Here is an 18,285-nt window from a genome sequence, read left to right as displayed (position 1 = left end):
AGAAAAAAGGGGAAAAACCCCTATTATTATACCACTGAATTTACTTTACAAGGTAAGACCCACAGAGCTATGTAGCTCTTTTTTTCAGGAGCGACCTGGCCACGAATGAGAGCTCAACCAAGCGGATTATCATCACGTGGACATTTATAGCGGCCAAATAACTCTGAACACATGCTTATTCTAAATGTGGAGGGAAAAACCGGAGGACCCGGAGAAAAAAAATCCACGAGACGACGAGGAGAGACAGAGAGAGAGAGACGCAACTCCAAATGTACAGCAGGCAGGGTCGGGATCGAACCCACGACCTCCTGTGCACCAGGCGAGGCGGTAAACATCTCACCACGGTGGTGCTCACCAGAGCATCGAGACTCAGCGAGCATTTCCTGTGTAAACAAGCGGTATTGTTACAATCGTAACAATAAAACTCATAGGGCGGTGGTGGTCGTGGTGAGCAGAGCCGTCACAAGGGTTACGACGATTAAGGTAGTCAGCCCCGGGCCCCGCGCTTCGGGGGGCCCCCCGTGGTTCGACGTCACGGCGTCAGTCAGAAGGTGTCGGGGGGGGTGGGGGGAGGGCCCGCATGGCGTGGTTTGTCCCTGGTCTCGCCGCACTCCCCACTCCGGACGGGGCCCTGTTCTAGTCTCTGCCGCATTTATAAAGGCGCCCTTCGCCTAGGCGCCTGACAATGCTTACTGACCACGGTGCAAAACGGCAAAAATAAGGGAAGGTTTGGGGGGCGCGGTAGTACGGCCCTTAGTTCATCGGGTTCGGAAAAGGAATGAGATGTGGCAGCAGGGGAATGAGGCGATGGTGCAGGGGGGTTGAAGGCCCTGGTGGTGGTGGCGGTGGAGGTGGTGGTGGTGGCGGTGGTGGTGGTGGTGGTGGTGGCGGCGGTGGTGGTTGGTTGGGGGTGCCCTTACCCCTCCTCCTGCAGTGCAAGGGGGCTCTGTGACATCTTGGACAAATTCTTGGCGTATTCCTCCTCGATCCGTATCCTGCGCGCGTGTTTCACGGGGGGGGGGGGGGGGGGGGAGAAACGAATCGCGCAAGACATTAGCCGCACGACGCTCTACCAACCAATGGGATCGCGAGACCCGCTCATCGCTTGCCGACGGAATCGATTCGAAACATTTCTAGTAGAAGAAACGTCGCGCGGCTTTTAAGGGCCGTCGCTCGCCGAGATTTTTTCAGCCGACCGAGCGACGTTTTCTCGGAACGTATCTCGCTCGTCAAGCGAGGCGGATGTGCCTGTACTGTTTGTTACAGGCCGACTGTTTAAGCAGAGAGCGCCAACACAGCAGTCAGCGCGCCACGCCACGAACCCCCCCCCGACCCCGACTGCCCCAGTTCGATTCCCGCTCACGGCCACCAACACCAGCGACGATTATCCCGAACCGGTCCCTGGGCCTCCCCCTAGGTCGACTCGGCCTCAAATGAGTACCTGGTGCGGTGTGTTAAAAACATCGCCGCCGGGAAGACAAGTCGTGGCCGGGCACGGTGCCGGCCAGCCGCCCACCCCCTCGTGTGGCACCGTGCCGGCCTTCGTAGGCGCAGATACTCGCTAGCGGACACTTGCCCCAGCAGCCTGGTGAAGGCTACTCGGGGTGATCTTGATCTCGGGCAACTGACGGAAGCTCAGGATGAGCGTTACGTAACGACGAGCCGTTACAAACAATTAATCGCTCGCCATGGGGCAACAGCAGCAGCAGATGGAAACTAAAACTAAACGATTGTTTATTTTGCCGGGTAAGGCCCACTGAGCTGTACAGGAACTCCTTGACTTACGAACATTCGACTTACGAACTTTCAGAGATTCGAACAAACCCTTGTCCGTATGTCCAGTTGCCTGTTCGGACCGAGAGTCGTAAGTTTAACCGCCGTGCAATAGATAGCGGTGATGGCATCTACATCTACAGAACGTGAAGAACCAGTGGCATCGACATCTGCAGAACGTGAAGAACCAGTGGCATCTACATCTGCAAAACGTGAAGAACCAGTGGCATCTACATCTGCAGAACGTGAAGAACCAGTGGAATCAACATCTGCAAATCGTGAAGAACCAGTGGCATCTACATCTACAGGAGACTATACAATGTTTAAAGCCATTCCGCCGTGTTTAGTGCACATGTCATACGACATGTGTCGAATCGACAGGAGAAAACTTACGAACAGACCTCTGAAACCTAACTCGTTCGTAAGTAAAGCAGTGCCTGTACTGCCAATCTTTCAGAAGTGGCCTGGCTATCACACAGAGCTGAGCGCATTGTGGACATTTACAGATAGCAGCCAAAGACTCGGAACGCGCTGACGTCGATTCTAAAAGTGGAGGGGAAAACCGCACGACCCGGAGGAAAAAAGTCCACGCGACCACAGGGGAGAGAGAAAACACGCGCACGTCAAATATACAGGAGGCGTCAGGGGTCGGGATCGAACCCACGACCTCCTGCACACCAGGCGAGGCAGATGACATCCTGTCACCAGATGTAGGCACGCCGCTGTCACCACGCGATGATGTTGAGAGGAGAGAGAGCGAATTTGATTTGTTCCTTGGCGTCGAACCGACCAAAATAGACGTTTTGATCTCGTTAATTAAAATTGCCAACGACAAGCACACAATGTGCCTCTTAGCGAGTGGTGGAAATGAGCCTGAAGCAATGAGGGATTAGACGTTTTTATATATTTAAGTCACTCACAGATAAGACCCCCCTAGACTAACAGAGAGACCCACAGACACACACAGAGACACACAGACACACACAGAGACCCACAGACACACACAGAGACACACAGACACACACAGAGACACACAGACACACACAGAGACCCACAGACACACACAGAGACCCACAGACTCACACAGAGACCCACAGACACACACAGAGACACACAGACACACACAGAGACCCACAGACACACACAGAGACCCACAGACACACACAGAGACCCACAGACACACACAAAGACCCACAGACACACACAGAGACCCACAGACACACACAGAGACCCACAGACACACACAGAGACCCACAGACTCACACAGAGACCCACAGACACACACAAAGACCCACAGACACACACAGAGACACACAGACACACACAGAGACACACAGACATCCACAGACACACACACAGACACACACAGAGACCCACACACAGAGACCCACAGACACACTCATGGACCATTACCGGTCTCTGACGAACTCGGCCATCTCCTTGGACATCTGGCGCCCCTTGAGCTGCTTGGAGACGATCACCTCGAAGCCGCTGGGCCCCGCGTTGCCCTGGGCGTCCTTCCTGTCCGACTGGACGCACGCGACGGGCGGCAGACAAGTCACCGCGCGTGGCCGTAGGGGGGGGGGGGGAGGCGGGGGGGGGGGGGGGGGCGGGGGAAAGTGCCTCGAAGCGAGCGGTTTTTCATCGCAAGCAACTCTACGGGACGTCTGGTAAACACGTTAGCGGGCTGCGGCGTGTGCAACGTTCGACACGTTTGGAATCGACAGGAGCTAATGTTGGACTTGCGAACAAATCGACTTACGAACAGGCCTCTGGAAACGAACTCGTTCGTAAGTAGAGCAGTCCCTGTACTGCCGTTTTTCAGAATTGGCCTGGATATCACGCACAGAGCTCAGCGCAGTGGATCGTCGTAGCGTGGACATTGACAGCAGCACGCGTTCGTGACGGGGGACTGCAGGATCCGAGCGCGTCCGTCCGGTGTTCGCCGAAGCTGCCGTTGGCTTCCGGTCACCGAACGAACACGTTGCCAGCTCGCGCTCGGTACACACACACACAAAGCGCTTGACGCAAATGAACGACGTCGCCCTGCCGATCTCACCCAAGGAGCATCAACCACCATCACGCGGATTTTGGCCAAGCATCGAACAAAGGCGGTGGTCACCGCATCGCGCGGCGCTTTCAGATGCGCTCCTGCGGCCGTCTGGAACGCTCTCGCTTCCGATGTTAGGAGCCACTGTGGCTTTGCAACTTTTAAGTGATCTAAATTTAAAACTCGCTTCTTCAGCTTGTTGTCCTTCCCCCCCCCCGCACCTCTGATGAGCGGGATACGTGGCGGTGCGAAGGGAGTGGGGGGAGGAGCAGGGGGGGGCGGGGCGGGAGGTGGAGGGGGCTCGGAGAGTCGGGGGAGCGGGGGTCGGGGGGGCGGGGGGAATCGGGGGGGCGGAGGGGGCGGCAAGGGGCGGCAGGGGGCAGGGGGGGGGGAGCGGAGGGGTGTGGGGGGTGGAGGAGGCGGGGCGGGGCAGGGGGGGGCGAGAGGGGGCAGAGGGGGCCGGGGGGGCGGGGCGGGGGGGCGGGGCGGGGCGGGGGGGCGGGGGGGGCGGGGCGGGGCGGGGCGGGGGGGCGGGGCGGGGGGGGCGGAACTCACCCAGAAGTAGTCGCAGTAGCTCCACTCTCCGGGCTTGAGCAGCGTCTGCTCGCAGAGCGCGTCCGGGTGGGGGAAGGTGACCCCGTTGATCTGCACGGGGGGGGCGGGGGGGGGGAAGGACGAGCATCCCGATCAACGTCGCTCCTCTTCCCCCGGCGAGGTTTTTCGCGTTGCCCACGCTCGAGTTCACGGTTGCGTTGGGGAGCGGCGGCGCTGCGCTACCAACCCGGCAACCTTCCGTTCGCGGCCAACACCGGTGACGAAAATATTTTCCTTTTTTTACCTACGTGACTTTACCGAAAAAACCAAAGAGTTTGGGTGCTTTGTTTAATTTTCTTGTACTTTCTTACCCACCCCCCTTATTGGACATCTGCGAAAAAGCGCTTCATAGCTCATCGGATTCCTCCCGTACAAATACATATTCTGATTCTGTATTTGACTCACGGATAGACCCCCCCTAAGAGGCTAACGGAGAGGCCCACGGACAATCACAGACACGTTCGGGGGGGGGGGGGGGGGAGTTTGCAGTTGTTTCCGTGAAAATCGGACAAACGACTCGCGCGTGCGTCCGGGTCGTGCCGCGCGCTCACTCGGCGTTCCTTTCGGGGGGGGGGGCGGCGGGGGGGGGGGGGTAACGGAATTCGGTGACAGGCTCTCGGCGTTCGGCCCACCGAGTTTGGCGGAGCGCAAACGCCGGGCATCGTGGGCGGCCGTGGGAGCAGACGGAAGCCGCGGGGGTGGGGGCCGTGGCACTTACCGTGAGCGTCGTGGTTGACTTTTTCGACGGAGATTCCAGTTGCGAGCCCTGGAGGAGACGGAGCGGAGGTCAGTCGCGGCGAGCAAAGGCGCAGCGCCGAAATGCCTCGCTCACGCCACCGCTGCTGCCGGCAAGGGCCTCCGCCAGAGGGAACTCAAGGGAGCCCCTTCCGGAGTCTGTTTTTGGCCTACTCTTCCACATCGGCAAGGCCATTGCTGGTTGCAGCGCGACCGTTCACTCCGACTCGCGTGAAGCGGTTGGGTGCCACGGTGGCTAGGAGATGTTAACTACCTCGCCTGGTACGCAGGAGTTCGTGGGTTCGATCCCGAACATTATGCCTGCTGCTGTATATTTGGAGTTTGCGTGTCTCTCTCTCCGTGGTGAGATGTTAACTTCCTCGCCTGGTGCGCAGGAGTTTGTGGGTTCGATCCCGAACATTATGCCTGCTGCTGTATATTTGGAGTTTGCGTGTCTCTCTCTCTCATTATCATCACGGTGGCTAGGAGATGTTAACTACCTCGCCTGATATACAGGAGGTCGTGGGTTCGATCCCGACCCTGACGCCTTGCTGCTGTATATTTGGAGTTTGCGCGTCTCTCTCTCCCGGTGGTCGCGTGGACTTTTCTCCAGGTCCTCCGGTTTTACCTCAACGTTTAGAATCGACGTGCGTTTAGAGTATTTGGCAGGGATGAAGAAAAGCCCACATGGTTGAGCTCTCATTGCTGATGGCCAGGTCGCTTTGGAAGAAGAGCTGGAAAGCTCATTGGGGCCTTTACCCGGTAAAAATAAATCAAATATTGTTTTAGGAAAAGGTGGAAATTACCCTCTCTTTACCCCACCGCCAGCGCGCGGTGCTGGTTACAGCACTGGTGGTGTGTGAGTGTGTGTAACACTGGTGGTGTGTGTGTGTGTGTGACACTGGTGGTGTGTGTGTGTGTGTAACACTGGTGGTGTGTGTGTGTAACACTGGTGGTGTGTGTGTGTGTGTAACACTGGTGGTGTGTGTGTGTGTGTAACACTGGTGGTGTGTGTGTGTGTAACACTGGTGGTGTGTGTGTGTGTGTAACACTGGTGGTGTGTGTGTGTGTGTGTAACACTGGTGGTGTGTGTGTGTGTAACACTGGTGGTGTGTGTGTGTGTGTAACACTGGTGGTGTGTGTGTGTGTGTAACACTGGTGGTGTGTGTGTGTGTGTAACACTGGTGGTGTGTGTGTGTGTGTAACACTGGTGGTGTGTGTGTGTGTGTAACACTGGTGGTGTGTGTGTGTGTAACACTGGTGGTGTGTGTGTGTGTGTAACACTGGTGGTGTGTGTGTGTGTGTAACACTGGTGGTGTGTGTGTGTGTAACACTGGTGGTGTGTGTGTGTGTGTAACACTGGTGGTGTGTGTGTGTGTAACACTGGTGGTGTGTGTGTGTGTGTAACACTGGTGGTGTGTGTGTGTGTGTAACACTGGCGGTGTGAGTGTGTGTGTAACACTGGTGGTGTGTGTGTGTGTGTAACACTGGTGGTGTGTGTGTGTGTGTAACACTGGTGGTGTGTGTGTGTGTAACACTGGTGGTGTGTGTGTGTGTAACACTGGTGGTGTGTGTGCGTGTGTAACACTGGTGGTGTGAGTGTAACACTGGTGGTGTGTGTGTGTGTAACACTGGTGGTGTGAGTGTGTGTGTAACACTGGTGTGTGTGAGTGTGTAACACTGGTGGTGTGAGTGTGTGTGTAACACTGGTGGTGTGTGTGTGTGTAACACTGGTGGTGTGTGTGTGTGTGTGTAACACTGGTGGTGTGTGTGTGTAACACTGGTGGTGTGTGTGTAACACTGGTGGTGTGTGTGTGTGCGTGTGTAACACTGGTGGTGTGTGTGTGTAACACTGGTGGTGTGAGTGTGTGTGTAACACTGGTGGTGTGTGTGTGTGTAACACTGGTGGTGTGTGTGTGTGTGTGTAACACTGGTGGTGTGTGTGTAACACTGGTGGTGTGTGTGTGTGCGTGTGTAACACTGGTGGTGTGTGTGTGTAACACTGGTGGTGCGTGTGTAACACTGGTGTGAGTGTGTGTAACACTGGTGGTGTGAGTGTGTGTGTGTGTAACACTGGTGGTGTGTGTGTGTGTGTGTAACACTGGTGGTGTGTGTGTGTGAGTGTGTAACACTGGTGGTGTGTGTGTGTGTAACACTGGCGGTGTGAGTGTGTGTAACACTGGTGGTGTGTGTGTGTGTGTAACACTGGTGGTGTGTGTGTGTGTGTAACACTGGTGGTGTGTGTGTGTGTGTAACACTGGCGGTGTGAGTGTGTGTGTAACACTGGTGGTGTGTGTGTGTGTGTAACACTGGTGGTGTGTGTGTGTAACACTGGTGGTGTGTGTGTGTAACACTGGTGGTGTGTGTGTAACACTGGTGTGTGTGACACTGGTGGTGTGAGTGTGTGTAACACTGGTGGTGCGTGAGTGAGTGTGTGTGTGACACTGGTGGTGTGAGTGTGTGTAACACTGGTGGTGCGTGAGTGAGTGTGTGTGTGACACTGGTGGTGTGAGTGTGTGTAACACTGGTGGTGTGTGTGTGTGTGTGACACTGGTGGTGTGAGTGTGTGTAACACTGGTGGTGCGTGAGTGAGTGTGTGTGTGACACTGGTGGTGTGAGTGTGTGTAACACTGGTGGTGCGTGAGTGAGTGTGTGTGTGACACTGGTGGTGTGAGTGTGTGTAACACTGGTGGTGTGTGTGTGTGTGTAACACTGGTGTGTGTGTGTGTGTAACACTGGTGGTGTGTGTGCGTGTGTAACACTGGTGGTGTGTGTGTGTGTAACACTGGTGGTGTGTGTGTGTGTGTAACACTGGTGGTGTGTGAGTGTGTGTAACACTGGTGGTGTGTGTGTGTGTGTAACACTGGTGGTGTGTGTGTGTGTAACACTGGTGGTGTGTGTGTAACACTGGTGGTGTGTGTGTGTGTAACACTGGTGGTGTGTGTGTGTGTAACACTGGTGTGTGAGTGTGTGTAACACTGGTGGTGTGTGTGTGTGTGTAACACTGGTGGTGTGTGTGTAACACTGGTGGTGTGTGTGTGTAACACTGGTGGTGTGTGTGTGTGTGTAACACTGGTGGTGTGTGTGTGTAACACTGGTGGTGTGTGTGTGTGTAACACTGGTGGTGTGTGTGTGTGTGTAACACTGGTGGTGTGTGTGTGTGTAACACTGGTGGTGTGTGTGTGTGTAACACTGGTGGTGTGTGTGTGTGTAACACTGGTGGTGTGTGTGTGTGTAACACTGGTGTGTGAGTGTGTGTAACACTGGTGGTGTGTGTGTGTGTGTAACACTGGTGGTGTGTGTGTAACACTGGTGGTGTGTGTGTGTAACACTGGTGGTGTGTGTGTGTGTGTAACACTGGTGGTGTGTGTGTGTAACACTGGTGTGTGTGTGTGTAACACTGGTGGTGTGTGTGTGTGTAACACTGGTGGTGTGTGTGTGTGTAACACTGGTGGTGTGTGTGTAACACTGGTGGTGTGTGTGTGTGTAACACTGGTGGTGTGTGTGAGTGTAACACTGGTGGTGTGTGTGTGTGTAACACTGGTGGTGTGTGTGTGTGTAACACTGGTGGTGTGTGTGTGTGTAACACTGGTGGTGTGTGTGTGTAACACTGGTGGTGTGTGTGAGTGTAACACTGGTGGTGTGTGTGTGTGTAACACTGGTGGTGTGTGTGTGTGTGTGTAACACTGGTGGTGTGTGTGTGTGTAACACTGGTGGTGTGTGTGTAACACTGGTGGTGTGTGTGAGTGTAACACTGGTGGTGTGTGTGTGTGTAACACTGGTGGTGTGTGTGTGTGTGTGTGTAACACTGGTGGTGTGTGTGTGTGTGACACTGGTGGTGTGTGTGTAACACTGGTGGTGTGTGTGAGTGTAACACTGGTGGTGTGTGTGTGTGTAACACTGGTGGTGTGTGTGAGTGTAACACTGGTGGTGTGTGTGTGTGTAACACTGGTGGTGTGTGTGTGTAACACTGGTGGTGTGTGTGAGTGTAACACTGGTGTGTGTGTGTGTGTAACACTGGTGGTGTGTGTGTGTGTAACACTGGTGGTGTGTGTGCGTGTGTAACACTGGTGGTGTGTGTGTGTAACACTGGTGGTGCATGAGTGCGTGTGCGTGTGCAATGCAGATGACTCTGGGCGTGGGAGTGAACGTGCCGAACGCTGTGCTGCTCCGGCAAGGTCACCAATCAATGAATACCCTCCCCGGCCCAGAGGTCATCCCGGCAACTCGAGTTCATTACTCGCCAAGAGCATGTTTGTTGGTGAATCGGCGCTTAATATCAAACACTCGTGCCAGGATCACGTACACAAGACCCCCACCGTGTAGCCTTCACAGACTAATGCCGCTAGCAGCGCCTAGGCCTCGGCAAGGTAAGGTAAAAGTGTAAAAACAACGAGCCTAACCTTACCCTACCTTTTACCTTACCACAATACAATCACTCTACCCTACCTTTTGCTCTTTAGCAGGTAAGGTAAAAGTGTAAAAACAACGAGCCTAACTTTACCCTACCCTTTACCGTTACCCCTTGGCATGTCGACACCTTTACCCTTTACCCTTTTACCTGGTAAAAATGGTACAATTACCTTACCTTGCCGAGGCCTAGCAGCACCTATGAAGGCTGGCACGGCACACGAGGGGGTGGGTGGCCAGCACCACTCCCGACCGCCTTTGTCTCCCCCAGTGGCGATGTTTACACACCGCACCAGGTACTCATTTGAGGTTGAGTCGGCATAGGGGAGGCCCAGGACCGGTTCAGATAATCGTCACCGGTGTTGGCCGTGAGCGGGAATCGAACCCGGGTGGCCAGCTTCGTAGCGCAGCGTAGCGCTAACCGCTACACCACCGCTCCCCATGTACACAAACACACGCACACACACACACACCATAACGAATGACATTTGTCTCAAGTTTTTTTCTCTTGCCTGTATGTCGCTGCTGGACTTCCTCATGTTCTTCTGCGATGGGGTGGGCGACAAGGAAGCCTCACCTGCAAACAAGAGAGCCGGTTCACCTGCCAGGCAATTTAAAATAATCCGCTCGCTCATTCGCTCGCCCACTCATTCCGCCTTCACGCCAAGAGACTGCCCCACGCAGTTGTCGCCGGATGGGCGAGGGGGGCTGACTGCCAACACGGGCGGTGGAGTGGTCACCACCCAGCCCAGCGGCCAAGGGGAACCCCTAAGATCGAATGTGGGAGACTGTTTGGGCAAATCTGCGTGGTTGTTTTAACACGTAGGCTTGCGCGACCAATATTATATCGATATCCATTGTACTTGATATGCGTACATTAACCACCCGCCCCCCGCCTCTGGTCTTCGCAGCTGATTGGCTAACAAATGACGACGTCACATTTGTCCTTCCGTCTATTTAAGACCGAAACAGGAGGAGGATTTATCCACAACTCTTGCGGTTCGACCTCGGCAGGCCGCCCCGGTTAACAACCGCCGGGGCGTGCCGACCCTGACGCACGCCGGCGTCCCGCTCTGCGGAGTGCACGGGCAAGGACCTCGCGGTCACGGGATCGGCGCGAGCACCGCACGCGCCCAATAATTACGTCGTCATCGCCATCATTACCATCCCTAACGCCGACAATTAGGGACGGAACGGTTGATCGCGGTTGGGTCTTGGCCGGGAGCCCGTTAAGTCACCGCGGTTACGCAAGGGCAGGGGGCGCGGCTCTTGAATTGCCCGCGCCGGGCCTCGTGCGCCGGTGGGAAACTTCCCGCGAGCCCGGGGTGGGTGAGATCAGCCGAGCCCCGGCCCATCTTGGAGCGCGGCCACCGCCCTTTTGTGGGGTCAAAGGGGCAGCGGCCTCCGCTGTACTCCTCAAGCCGCGAGCGGCCTCCGCTGAAAGGAGCCCGTCGAGGGTACGTGGGCCTCCTCTGCCAAGCCGGCCAGACGTCTTGGTAGCGGTGACAGTACCCGCCCGCGCACTGCACCACCATACGCGACGTGCCGATCCACCGTGAATTGCCCGTTCCCCCAGAGACGGACGTAGAGACCCAAAGGCTTACAGAGACCCAAAGAATCACCGAGAGACACCACGAACTCACATGGGGACGCGCAGACCCGTAGGCTCGCACGGATCATCCGTAGACTCACGCAGACTCGAAGAGACCGACAGACACGCGTAGAGACTCACAGACTCACGTAAGAGAGCCGCGCCATACGGTGCAACGCGATTGACGGATCGCACTTCACGTGGTCACAATCAGGCGGCTCCGTAACCGTTTAGAATTCTGAGACATCTGCAAGTCACATCGTGGACGGATGTCCCGTTCACCGCTGAATCTCGGAACACACAAGCGGCTCCGCGTCAATTTTATTGAGCAGCGCCGTCGTTTTTTAAAAGACGTCGTTACTCACCGCAGAGAACCGTAGCGACACGACCGCCGCGCTCAACGATCAATAAGCCGGCGTCAAACTGTGCCGCACGTAACCCTCCCGCGTGACCTCGTGGGAGCCTCGGCACCGTTAAAGTTCTGTCATTTTTCTTCCGGTTCCGTTGCGATGACGAACGCCCACGTCATCGGAAAACGCAATCGGAAGAAAAAACGGATGTGACGCACGTCATCGGAACGAGAAAGGGTTAAATCCACTCGCCCCCCCCCCCCATCACGTGATTGCCCTCCCCACGACTCACCGGTGGGAGACGGCGTGGAGGGCGTTGACACGGACCGGTTGGAGGCTTCGCCCGTCGGCCTCTCCCAGGTCGTCTCTGCGACGGGAAAAAAAAATAAGCGGAACGGTCGGGGCGCGGTCCGTGCGGCCGGACCATCACAGAGGGGGGGTCGGGGCCGTGGGGTAAGCGGGCGGGACGGGAGCAGAGCACCGGACCTGCAGCCCCCATCCGCGTCCGTCCGCCCGGCAGGGTCAAAAAGGTCACGGGGTTTGGTGGTTAAAAAGTGTGGGTCCTGCCACCTCGTCCGAGAAGTCTGGCACAGTGTGGAAGAGTCGGCGAGTTATCGTCTCTCAAGGGGCTGTCTACAGCAGTGGTTCTTCTTAACCCGGCGTGCGAGATGACCTTTCTGGGGGGGTAAGCGAGGTATTGGCCAGATTTTTTTAGAAGGTAAAGCATGGAAAACACAAATTTAGCACGAGCGCGTAAGTACAACTACTTTTTTAATTTCGATTTAAAGCTTTCGCGACTGCAGGGATTCATATTCTTGGTTCTTTATTTTATTATTTCCCTTCTACGTGACTTTACCGAAAGAACCAAGAATACAACTACTTTGTTTGTATTGATTAGCGTGATAAAAAATATAACGACTGAGAACTAAAGGGTGCGAGGGTGCAGTAAAGGTTAAGAACCACGGCTCTAGAGCTTCCTCTAGTATCACTATCACTAGTTTAATTTCAGCAGGTAAGGCCGCACGAATGATAGCTCAACAAAGTGGCTCATCATCATCACGTGGAAATGTAGAGCAGCAGCCGCGTAACTCTCAACGCATCACGTTGCTTGGAAATGTTGAGGGAAAAACCGGAGGACCCGGAGAAAAATGCACATGACCGCACACGGGGAGAGAGAGAGACACGCAAACTCAAAATATACAGCAGCAGCCGTCAGAGTTGGGATTGAACCCACGACCTCCTTCATACCAGGCGAGGTAGTCAACATCTCCTAGCCACCGTGATGATGATGAGAGAGAGACACGCAAACTCCAAATATACAGCAGCAGGCGTCAGGGTTGGGATTGAACCCACGACCTCCTGCACACCAGGCGAGATAGTTAACATCTCCTAGCCACCATGATGATGATGAGAGAGAGAGACACGCAAACTCCAAATATACAGCAGCAGGCGTCAGGGTTGGGATTGAACCCACGACCTCCCGCACACCAGGCGAGGTAGTCAACATCTCCTAGCCACCGTGATGATGAGAGCGAGAGAGAGACACGCAAACTCCAAATATACAGCAGCAGCAGGCGTCAGGGTTGGGATTGAACCCACGACCTCCTGTACACCAGGCGAGGTAGTCAACATCTCCTAGTCACCGTGATGATGATGAGAGAAAGAGAGAGAGACACGCAAACTCCAAATATACAGCAGCAGCAGGCGTCAAGAGTTGGGATTGAACCCACGACCTCCTGCACACCAGGCGAGGGAGTTAACATCGCCGAGCCACCACGGCGCCTGGGATAACGCCCAGGACCGTGAGAGAGACGCCTACGACTTAGGGAGGCCTTAATCCAGCAGCGGATGACGACGTACACTGCACACAGCGTTGGTGTACGGTGCTTTTTCTGCAATATTCAGCTGTCTTTTCTTGGATTTTCTGTTCGCACTTAGTCACTACAAGATGTTTTCTTGTTCATGTTTTGTTTTTTTTGTTTGTTGCGGTTGCACCCGATTCAAGAGCCGAATGGCTTCACAGGGGCTATACCTAATAAATGAACTTGAAAACTTGAAACTTGATGACTTCAGCACCACTAGAGGGCAGCAGTGGCCAGGCCGTGGTGGGGCAAATCGTGGGGGAAGCCGAATCGGGGGGGGGGGGTCACAGCTCCGAAGCAGCAGAGTAAGCTCGCGTACGACGGGAAAACCGTTCAACAGTAAAACATTTTTTAAAAATTAACTAATTATCATATTTTTACTGGCAAATGAGGTTCCCATAGTGTAGATGCTTGCCCCGAGCTCTCATACTCTGATGGTGCATTGTCTTTGAGTTGTACGCCTTTTGGCGTCATCTGGTCCAACACCATGTGAGACTAGGCTCTAAGGAAAGCTGTCTCGGGTGTGGACCAATCAACTTCAAGGACAGTGCACATTATCAGAGTTATGTCTTTTGTTCGTATTATGGCTGCAGGTATTGCGGTCTATGCAAACATGACTCCTTGTAAAAAGGTGTCAGTTTTGTTGCCAGATAGAAGGGTAAAAAAAACAATTATCAGTAAAAACGACATCACGGCGGTGATCCACTCCGCAACTAGCTCCTGACGCGGTTGTATGTATGTTCGTTCAACTTCTTCTGCAACCGTGCGTAGCAAACCGCGCTACAGATTTCACGTTGACCACCTCCCGGCGGAGGCCGAATCCTGATGAGGTCACTCACGCGATGCAGACAGAGGGCGGTGTGCTTCGTGTGGGTTCGATCCCGACCCTGACGCCTGCTGCTGCTGCTGTATATTTGGAGTTTGCGTGTCTCTCTCTCTCTCTCCACCGTGCATGGTCACGCGGATTTTTGACTCCGGGTCATCTGCGAATTTTGTCCCGCGCTCAATTCGGCTAATTTCCAGCATCTCCAGAGTGAGTCAAAAAAATTAACCCGTAAAAACAAATCCTTTATATGCGTGGCGGCTAGAGTCCTCTCGTCCTCTGGCTTGAGATGGCTGCCACCTATGGGTCAGATGATTGCCTGCCACCATTAAGCAATTGGTAATTAAATATAATAACAAAAAAATCCAAAAAAGTGTAAAATTTTGGACAAAATTTTTCACGAAAATAAATTGTCACGCACAACGAGTCTGTGTGCAAAATGTCAGCTCGATTGGATCACGGGAAGTGGGTTAAAAAACGACCGAAAGATTTGCACGGTCGTAAGCGCGCAAGCAAGCAAGCAAGTGAACTTAATATAAAGGATTTAAAAACAAAACCACCACCACATCGGTTTGACCGTCAAGAGGTTAAGCTCGAGGTCACATTTTCTAAATCAGCTCCGTGATTCCAGACTTTCCGCGGGGCGGGCTCCCTCCGTTAACGCGCGCAGCATCTCGCATTCCTCCGCCAGAGCTCCGAACGGATTCCCCGTCACGCGACCGCGATAAAACCCGGAGGAAATCGACCGCCCCACCACCGGCCCCACCACCCCCCCCCCCAAACAAGACGCGCGGGGGCAAGTGCACCGTAACGATGCCGACGACGCGTGAACAAGACGCACCGGACGTTTCGGCTCGAGAACGAACACGAGGGCCCAAGTATTCCCAGCGAGGGCCCATCCCCCGAGCCAGGAAACGGACACGTGATGGTAAAGCAATCGCCGTTGTCTCTGCTGCGCCCACGCAGGTGTCCACATCATCATCGTCGGCGTCGTGTGGAAGTTCGTGGCACAGCCCTCGAAACACTCTAAATGTGTTTGGAGGGGACACGGAAAAAAAAAGCGGAGGACCCGGAGAAAAAAATCCACGCGAACCACGAGCAGAGAGAGAGAGAGAGACACGCAAACTCCAAATATACAGCAGCAGGCGGCAGGGTCGGGATCGAACCCACGACCTCCTGCGTACCAGGCGAAGGAGTCAAAATCTCCGAGCCACCGTGGCGCTACGAGAATAGAAAATACGCCACGGATGATGTTGAGTTAGCTCGGGCACGAGGGGCCCACTGCCCCACACTGCACCCCCCCCCCCCCCCATCCGAGATCAACTGGAGCCAGGTCACGCGGTGCTTGTGACCCGGGTTATTGAATGAGAAGTAGTAAACGGACCACACAAGACTAACTGCGATTGACCGTACCCCCACAAGGGTTTGCTCACTTCAACTCGCCGCCTCGTGTTGGAAATCCAGGGAAGAGAGGAAAAAATAAAATGTACGGCCTCATCCCTACAGGCAATGATTTACGGCGCTGCCCCAAGCTGCCCCCCCCCTACCCCCTCCCCCTGCCCTCCACCACCCCCCGGGGCAGCATCGCTGGCAGGGATGCACCCCACAACAGCCGCTTGGACGGTCTCACGGAAAATGTGAATCATTTCTAAAACGTAAACTCGGGTCACTCCGGCCAGAAACTCCGCCACCGCCGCCGTTCCTGGCAGCCGCCGTCGGCACGGACGGACGGCTTCCTCGGGACGAGCGCCAACGAGTCGAAGGAAAGTCGTCCGGAGCACTGCAATGAACTTCATCTACACTAACACGGAGTTGGCTTGGTCGCGTAAAATATGAATGCACGACGCCGGTTGCAATTACCGGCGAAACGGCTCGGCGCTCGAATTGTAAATGGTGTGGGGTTTTCCTCTGCAACGCACCGTTTTTGCTGTGCCAGTAACGATTTGGCACGTTTTGTTCACGTGATAAACCTTACTAATTGTCCGTGTCAGGTGGTGGCAGGTTTAACGATGCATTTAAATCTTCTTGGTTCTTTCGGTAAAGTCACGTAGAAGGGAAATAATAAAATAAATTAAATTAAACATAATAAAATACAATTCTCACGACGTTTCGGAAAGACAGCGTCTTTCCGACAGACCTGTTCTTCACCTGAGGACGGCTGCTTGCGTTGTGGCCGAAACGTCGTGAGAATTATTTTACTATGTTTTATTTATTACTTTATTATTTCCATTCTACGTGACTTTACCGAAAGAACCAAGACGATGAATCCCTGCAGTCACGAAAGCTTTAAATCGAGATGCATTTATATTTAAGCGATCCAACCCAAGAAATACAACTTCTGTTATGGATGAAACTAAACGATTTTTTTTATTTTACCAGGTAAGGCCCCCTGAGCTGTGTAGATTTTTTTCAGAAGCGGCCTGGCTATCACTAATGATAGCTCAACGAAGAGGATGATCATCGTCACGTGGACATTTCTAGCAGCCGAGCACTCTAAAAACACGTGATGTTGATGCTAAACGTGGAGGAAAAAAATCGGAGGACCCGGAGAAAAATCCACACGACCTCCTGCGTACCAGACGAGGTAGTTAACATCTCATCACGGAGAAAAAGAGAGACACCGCAAACTCCAAATGTACAGCAGGCGTCAGGGTCGGAATCAAACCCACGACCTCCTGCATACCAGGCGAGGTAGTTAACATCTTCTAACCACCGGCGGTGCTGGGAGAATATAGGTCATAGGTGATGTTGAGTTCGGTAGGGCAATGGGAATTCTTCATCTAAAAAAAAATGAGACAGAGTCCACAGGGTTGGCGGTGAATAATATTTGGAGACTGCACGGTGCACACGATGTGGCCCTGATAGAAATCAGTAATCTCGCAAACAGTCGCCTCCTTTGAAGAATGCTTCTTTCAACTTTGGTGAATGTTTACGTGCCCGTGTAGGGGCAGTTCACCGAACAACATTCTTCGTATTAGGGCCCCAATGGTGCATATGGTGCATCGTGCAGCCCCCAATGATGATTCACTCTTTCTCTCTGCCTCTCTGTCTCTCTGTCTCTCTGTGTCTCTGTGTCTCTCTGTCTGTCTCTGTGTCTCTCTGTCTGTCTCTGTGTCTCTCTGTCTATCTGTCTCTGTGTCTCTGTGTCTCTGTGTCTCTGCCTCCCTCTCTCTCTGTCTCTCTCTCTCTCTGTGTCTCTCTGTCTCTCTGTCTCTGTGTCTCTGCCTCTCTCTCTCTATGTCTCTCTCTCTGTGTCTCTCTCTGTGTCTCTCTCTCTGTGTCTCTGTCTGTCTCTGTGTCTCTCTGTGTCTGTGTCTCTCTGTCTCTCTATCTGTCTCTGCTTCTCTGCGTGTCTCCGTGTCTGCGTGTCTCTGTCTCTCTGTCTCTCTGTGTCTGTGTCTCTCTGTCTCTCTATCTGTCTCTGCTTCTCTGCGTGTCTCCGTGTCTGCGTGTCTCTGTCTGTCTGTGTCTCTGTGTCTCTCTGTGTCTCTCTCTGTCTCACTCTGTCTCACTCTGTCTCTCTCTGTCTCTGTCTCACTCTGTCTCTCTGTCTCTCTCTGTCTCTCTCTGTCTTTCTCTGTCTTTCTCTGTCTCTCTGTCTCTCTGTGTCTCTGTGTCTCTATGTCTCTGTCTCTAACCTCTCTGACCTCTCTCTCTCTCTGTCTCTGACCTTTCTTATCTCTCCGTTCTCTCTAAATCTCCGTCAGGGGGTGCCGTCCCCCGGAATGCCTGAGATGAGATGTCACCGGCTCTGTGAAGAAGCGGGTGCATTCAAGCACCCAATGAATGCTAACATTATCCCCATAATAGCCGTTTGTTTCGCGAGTTTAATTCAAACTTCCGCGACAGAGTTTAAAGTCTTCTGCCGCGATCGTAACACGCGGCATTCACGAGGGGTGCGGTGAGCGCCAGCTTGCGACGGAGAAACGTTTCGGGAGTCCGAGAGTTCAAATGAAATCTAACTTTCACCACAGCGGCCGCTTTGGTGAAAACGTGAACAATAAAAATTAAAGTTTACTTAAAAAAATTATTAAAACGGCAATGAATACCCGTAGTCACTCATATGCATTCATTAACCCCCCTCCACCCACGCACGT

At 53.9% G+C, this 18,285-nt stretch overlaps 1 protein-coding gene across 2 annotated transcripts in view; it reads right to left on the bottom strand.

Annotated features, from left to right (window-relative positions):
• Positions 1-18,285, bottom strand: part of LOC144950463 (growth arrest-specific protein 7-like) — an 85,732-nt gene that overhangs the window by 10,524 nt on the left and 56,923 nt on the right. The window contains exons 3-8 of one of the 2 annotated variants that reach the window (XM_078880585.1): positions 11,796-11,870; positions 10,075-10,163; positions 5,136-5,183; positions 4,379-4,468; positions 3,187-3,302; positions 921-995 (exon numbers count right to left, since the gene is read on the bottom strand). In XM_078880585.1, coding sequence (XP_078736711.1) covers positions 921-995; positions 3,187-3,302; positions 4,379-4,468; positions 5,136-5,183; positions 10,075-10,163; positions 11,796-11,870 — 493 coding nt within the window. The remainder of the gene's footprint in view (positions 1-920; positions 996-3,186; positions 3,303-4,378; positions 4,469-5,135; positions 5,184-10,074; positions 10,164-11,795; positions 11,871-18,285) is intronic. The other variant, XM_078880586.1, reaches the window with a different exon arrangement.

The sequence above is a fragment of the Lampetra fluviatilis genome, chromosome 58, assembly GCF_964198595.1.
Source record: "Lampetra fluviatilis chromosome 58, kcLamFluv1.1, whole genome shotgun sequence".
In the NCBI taxonomy this organism is placed as follows: Eukaryota; Metazoa; Chordata; class Hyperoartia; order Petromyzontiformes; family Petromyzontidae; genus Lampetra; species Lampetra fluviatilis.
The sequence above is the reverse complement of the archived record's forward strand: the minus strand, read 5'-3'. Positions and strand labels throughout refer to the sequence as shown.